General features: G+C 56.3%; 1 protein-coding gene across 1 annotated transcript; it reads right to left on the bottom strand.

The window, feature by feature from the left end:
- Nucleotides 1-3477: 3477 nt before the first annotated feature.
- KRP23_10549 (uncharacterized protein) lies at nt 3478-4143 on the bottom strand (the record flags this gene model as incomplete). The annotated part of the gene is made up of 1 exon (XM_067881014.1): nt 3478-4143. The coding sequence occupies one exon, from the start codon at nt 4141-4143 to the stop codon at nt 3478-3480; it is 666 nt and encodes a 221-aa protein (XP_067741298.1).
- Between the last annotated feature and the right edge of the window lie 650 nt (nt 4144-4793).

Here is a 4793-nt window from a genome sequence, read left to right as displayed (position 1 = left end):
TGCTTCGATGACGTTGGTGTCTAGGTGCAAGCGCCCTCAGATCGAGATCTTCAAAATGCTCATTACAATGGATGGTTGCATGCTGTTTTCGTGACCGGCACTCTTTGTTTCAGCGCGGATGGCTTGATTGTTTGGAGTAAGCATAACTACCCTGGTAGTTGGAATGATGCAGATACGAGTCTCGCGTTCCGGGAAAAGCTCCTCGACAGGAACCTGAACCCGGATCCTCGCTACGGTATCATCGCTGACAGTGCGTTTCCCTGTGGGGATGACATGCGGGGTCGCATCATGACTCCTCTGAAGGAGGGCGATCTGGCACGACTCATGCCTTCAGTACGCGCGGTCGCGCATCGGAAATCGAAAGCAATAACATATATCCGGCAGGCTATCGAGTGGGGAATGGGCTCAGTGGGCAAGGTCTTCCATCGGCTAGCTCTACCTATGCCGTACGACGTGCAAAAGCGCCGAATTCGACTTGACAATCTGTTTCGCCTTTCAAATTACCGCGTTCGGACAGTGGAGATCAGCCAAATACGTACGACGTTTGTATACGGGACCGAAGACAACAGGTAGTTCACTACTTGTGATATCTATTCTGTCAACTGAATCTGAGTTCGCTCTCTCACTTAGTGCCGCGTCACTTCTTCTGTAGTGTTGATAATAGCATCAACATCTGCTCGTGTCTTTGTCGGGCTTCGCTACGTTCGAGTGCGAGTCGTTCTTCAAATTGGCGTCTGTTCTCCTCTCTTTCGCGCTCGAGTCTGGATTCTCTGTCAGCGTCCAGACGACGCTGCTCTTCTCGATTCTCCCGGACGATCTGCACCTCTTGCAATCTCGTCTTCTCGGCGGCTTCCGCCTCCTCTCTCCGGACTTGCTCTCTTTCGGCCCTCTCTCGACGAACTGCCTCCAAGTGTTCATCTCTTTCCATGCGACGTCGTCGCTCTTCAGCTTCAGCGCGCCGCTCGTTATCCTTCTGGAAGAACATGAGAAGTTTCATCATCTCCCCCGTGCTGCTGGAGCGTCTGCTCTCAGCATCATCCATATCCTTTTGCATGTCGTCCAGCCGTTGCTGCATACGAATCCTCTTGGACTTAGCGAAGGACGCAGAGTTGTCGTTCTTGGCGGACTCGGCCGGCGACCGTTTCCCGTTCTCGTTGAGGAAGGACTGAGTCAGCGCCTCGATGTTATCCCGGACGACACGGAGGTCCTGGCCCCCAAGTCGATTACTGACTACGTTGAGCGAGCGGTTTTCATTCTCCTCACGCTCGTCAGCTGCCATCCGACCCGGGTTTCGTTGGAGCTCTGGTCAGTGATGCGAGGCCACGGTTGGGATATGCTGGACATTTCGCGTGCGTGGCCTCCCTGCCCCGCGCCCCGCGTTGCTTCCAGTAGCAGGTCGCGCGGAAGGCCTTGTTCGACGCGGCGTTCGCAGTGCCTCTCTTCCACCGCGGTTGCCTCGTATCGAAGTTGTTGGGGTAAGCACCCCTTCCAGGGAAAGGTTGCTCCGCGCGAAGGTCGCCGCTCCGGCATCACGACCTTGGTTTCCAGCCACCTCATTCTCTTGACGTGACGTAGTTTCCGTCTGCGGCACCTCTGCTCCATCTTGAGGATGGTTCCCACCTTCGTTGGTCTCTTCATCGTCAGACAACGTGAAATCGGCGGCCAGTCGGACGTCGATGACACCGCTTGCAGTCACGATGGCACCGGTCGCGCGCGAAGAAGGTTCGGTCGCGTCGGAGCGATGGGCACACTGCGTTATGGCGTCTGGCGTCAAGGGGTTGTCTTCAGGAGCAGTATCACTCTCGAGACCGTTCGTTACGGCCTCGGACCCAGAACCGTCGGCTTCTGGGTCGTCTGGATCGCTTTCTGCTGCTCCGGAGCCGCAGCTCTCGGCTTCTTCCGCCCCGCTGGTCCCACCAGCTGCGTCGGGAGCGGGGTCATTATCTGGCGGGGGCCCGAGGACAGCGTTGACTTCAGCCTCGAAGGTGTCATCGTCTTCCCCCATGTCTTGCCCGTCGTGCGAGGTTTGAACGCCGCACGTATCCTCGATCTTCTGCTGGATTTCCTGTGCCCAAACCACAGGTCGAAGGCGCGCGGAGACCTCACCTTGCCCGGTCGGCTTCGGCTTCGTGTACAGGCTTTTAAACTTTCTCCGTAAAGATTCGAAGTCGTGTTCGGGCGAGTTCCTCGTACGAGAGGCGTTGTAGCGAACGGCGAGTTGTTCCCACATGTTCCGACCCAGAGGAACAATCGTCTCAGCTAGTTGACATAGCAAGAGTTGGTCGTGCACGCTGTAGTTGTTGTACCCTGCTCGTCGCCCTCTCTAGTATCACAACCACCACACCATGTTAGCAGATATGGAACGGTTGTCAGTAGAAAAGTGATAGGAGACGACGTACCCCTGCCATCGTTCCTCTACGAGGTGATCAAGAAGCGATGCTGTCGACTTGTGTGGACTCGGGGAGATTGCGAAGTGAGAAGATTCCGTCGTTTTGACCCATACTACAAGGAGCAACTATATGTATATCAGTATACACGTACGACGCAATAAAACCTCAACCAACGGCAAGTGTTCGAACGTGCCCTCTTACGGCGATTCTCGGTCGACGTCGTGCAAGTGTTGCAGATTGCGGTGCTGACACCCAACCCACCCACAACGGCATATGAACCACAAGCAGTCTCCATAGGACACAGTGACTTGATCCCCAGCAGCGACATCTCGAATAGTCACATAAGGCGCGCGCCAGTCTGGACCTCATGGAATCGGGCGGTCGGGTTACACGCATGGTTCATCATGCGGAGCTTGCCACCCATTTCCTTGGCGTCGATCCCGAGATATTTCCCTCCCGTCGATCGCGTCTTGAGATGCATGCGAAAACCTTCGTTGACTGGTCCGTTCCGACACTCCGGACCGAAGAGATCCAAGTGACCGAGGTATTCACCCAGCACGACACCAGCCGGGATGGGGTCCTTCGCTACCAGACCTCGCATACCAGACAATGAGCTGCTAGCAATGACGAGCGACGGGTTCTCAAGCAAGGCGTTGCCACACGATCCAGCGAAGGAGCAGTTCTTGTCGGTACAAAATCTGCTCTCACGGGCGTTCACGCAAGTAGAGGCAGAGCAGGGATTTTCGCAGCCGCAGCCGACTCCCCCTCGAACTCCTACAGACACAGGCTCGAACCTCCAGTGACTAGGATTCCATTGCTCATGAAGGAGCCTCACGTCGTCGGGCCACGGTTCCGGCGTCCAAACCTCGCATGACAGCAAACCCTCACTCGGATCTTGCGCGGCGTCGTCGGCGCAGTCGACAACTGGAGAAACTGCAGCACTCTCGTGGAGGGCGACCGAGTCAGCAATGGCCGTGTCACGAGACGCTACTCCCAAACTGCCGTCCAAATCCCATGGGCGACATGAGGGTTTCAGGCCGGCGATCAAGTCCATTGCGTCGGAGTCGTAGCCTTCAGACTCGAACGCCTATTCGAACCAACGGGGGATCTGGCCCGGAGGTGTGCGCGGGGCATGGAACCGCGCGGGAGGGGAGAGACACTGGATTGGACTGGGTGAGCGACTCGAAGCGAAGGACGCAGAGATATCACGCCGCACAGGGGTTGGCGAGGACCTCCCCCGACTCGAGGCTGGCGTCTGAGGCGTCCATGGAGCCCACGTTGACGCGTTCGAGACGGGAGTGGACAGACCCGACGTGCGCGCCTCAGACAGACTGTTCGTCTGCGAGCTCGGCAGCGAACAGATAGCCAGGATGGAGGGGTCCGACGATGCAGCCTCCGACGCTTGAGACGCAACCATCACAGAAGAGCTCGTCGAGCGACTGCCCGGACTTGCAGGAGCAGCCAACCGGAACCGACTCATTGACTCGATCTGCATTGTAGCGGCTTCGATTATCAACGGGTGCCTGACGACTGGCCCAGAACGTAGGCGATAGCACGGCACATGGCCTACCACAGAGGTCTTTGTCTTCTTCACAGCTCGATGAGGACCGGGCGGTGTAGCGAGGGCAGCAGCAGCATCACGAGGCTCGGGCGGAGTGTCAAGAGCCGCCGCAGCTCGCTTTTGGGGACGAGTCTTGGTCGGGATAGAGGAAGGAGACGCCTCCTTCTTCTTTGAACGGTAGATCCAAACCATTTCGACTGCGCACAGGGGCAACGCAACATCGGATAAGGATAGACACACGAACTAGCAGCCCCAACGGTTCTTCGCACCTGGCGTGCAGATATCCGAGCTCGAGTTCTCCCAGTTGACTAGCTGGAAGCAGTCCGCACCGTAGATCTTCGTTCCTCGCGACACAAGCTACCACAACAGCAGTTAGGATAGTTCGCCCAGACGAAGAGAGGGCCGGAGTGCAGGTTACTTGGCCAGTTCAGGCACTGAGAAGCCGGTAGTCTCACGGCCTCTGAGGTAGCGCGCTGATCTGTAAATGAGAAGCGTTTGGGCGCGAAACTCGCGCGCGCAGCGTTTAAAGATCGCTGTACTTCAACTTCAAAAATGCTTTCCACTTGGAGGTGTCGTATGATCGCATAGTATAACGAAGACATTTTTTGATGCGGTTGCTGGTTTAGGGGGCGATAAAACCCGATCAAACGCGATCAAAATAATTGTTTGGTCCGACGACTTTTTGGTCAGACCAAAGAATTCCAGTTTGGTGAGGAAGTTTAATACACCCTTTAATGCGCCCTAACCCCAGTCACCAAAAATTTTAATGTGGGTTTTGGAAGGCGCCCAGTTGCCGAATCGGTGCATTTAGGTCGCGGGTAACACTCATACGAACGCTGTCT

This window comes from Phytophthora ramorum (assembly GCF_020800215.1).
Source record: "Phytophthora ramorum isolate Pr-102 chromosome Unknown Phyram_PR-102_s0010, whole genome shotgun sequence".
In the NCBI taxonomy this organism is placed as follows: Eukaryota; Oomycota; class Peronosporomycetes; order Peronosporales; family Peronosporaceae; genus Phytophthora; species Phytophthora ramorum.
This window is presented reverse-complemented; position numbering and strand designations above follow the sequence as displayed.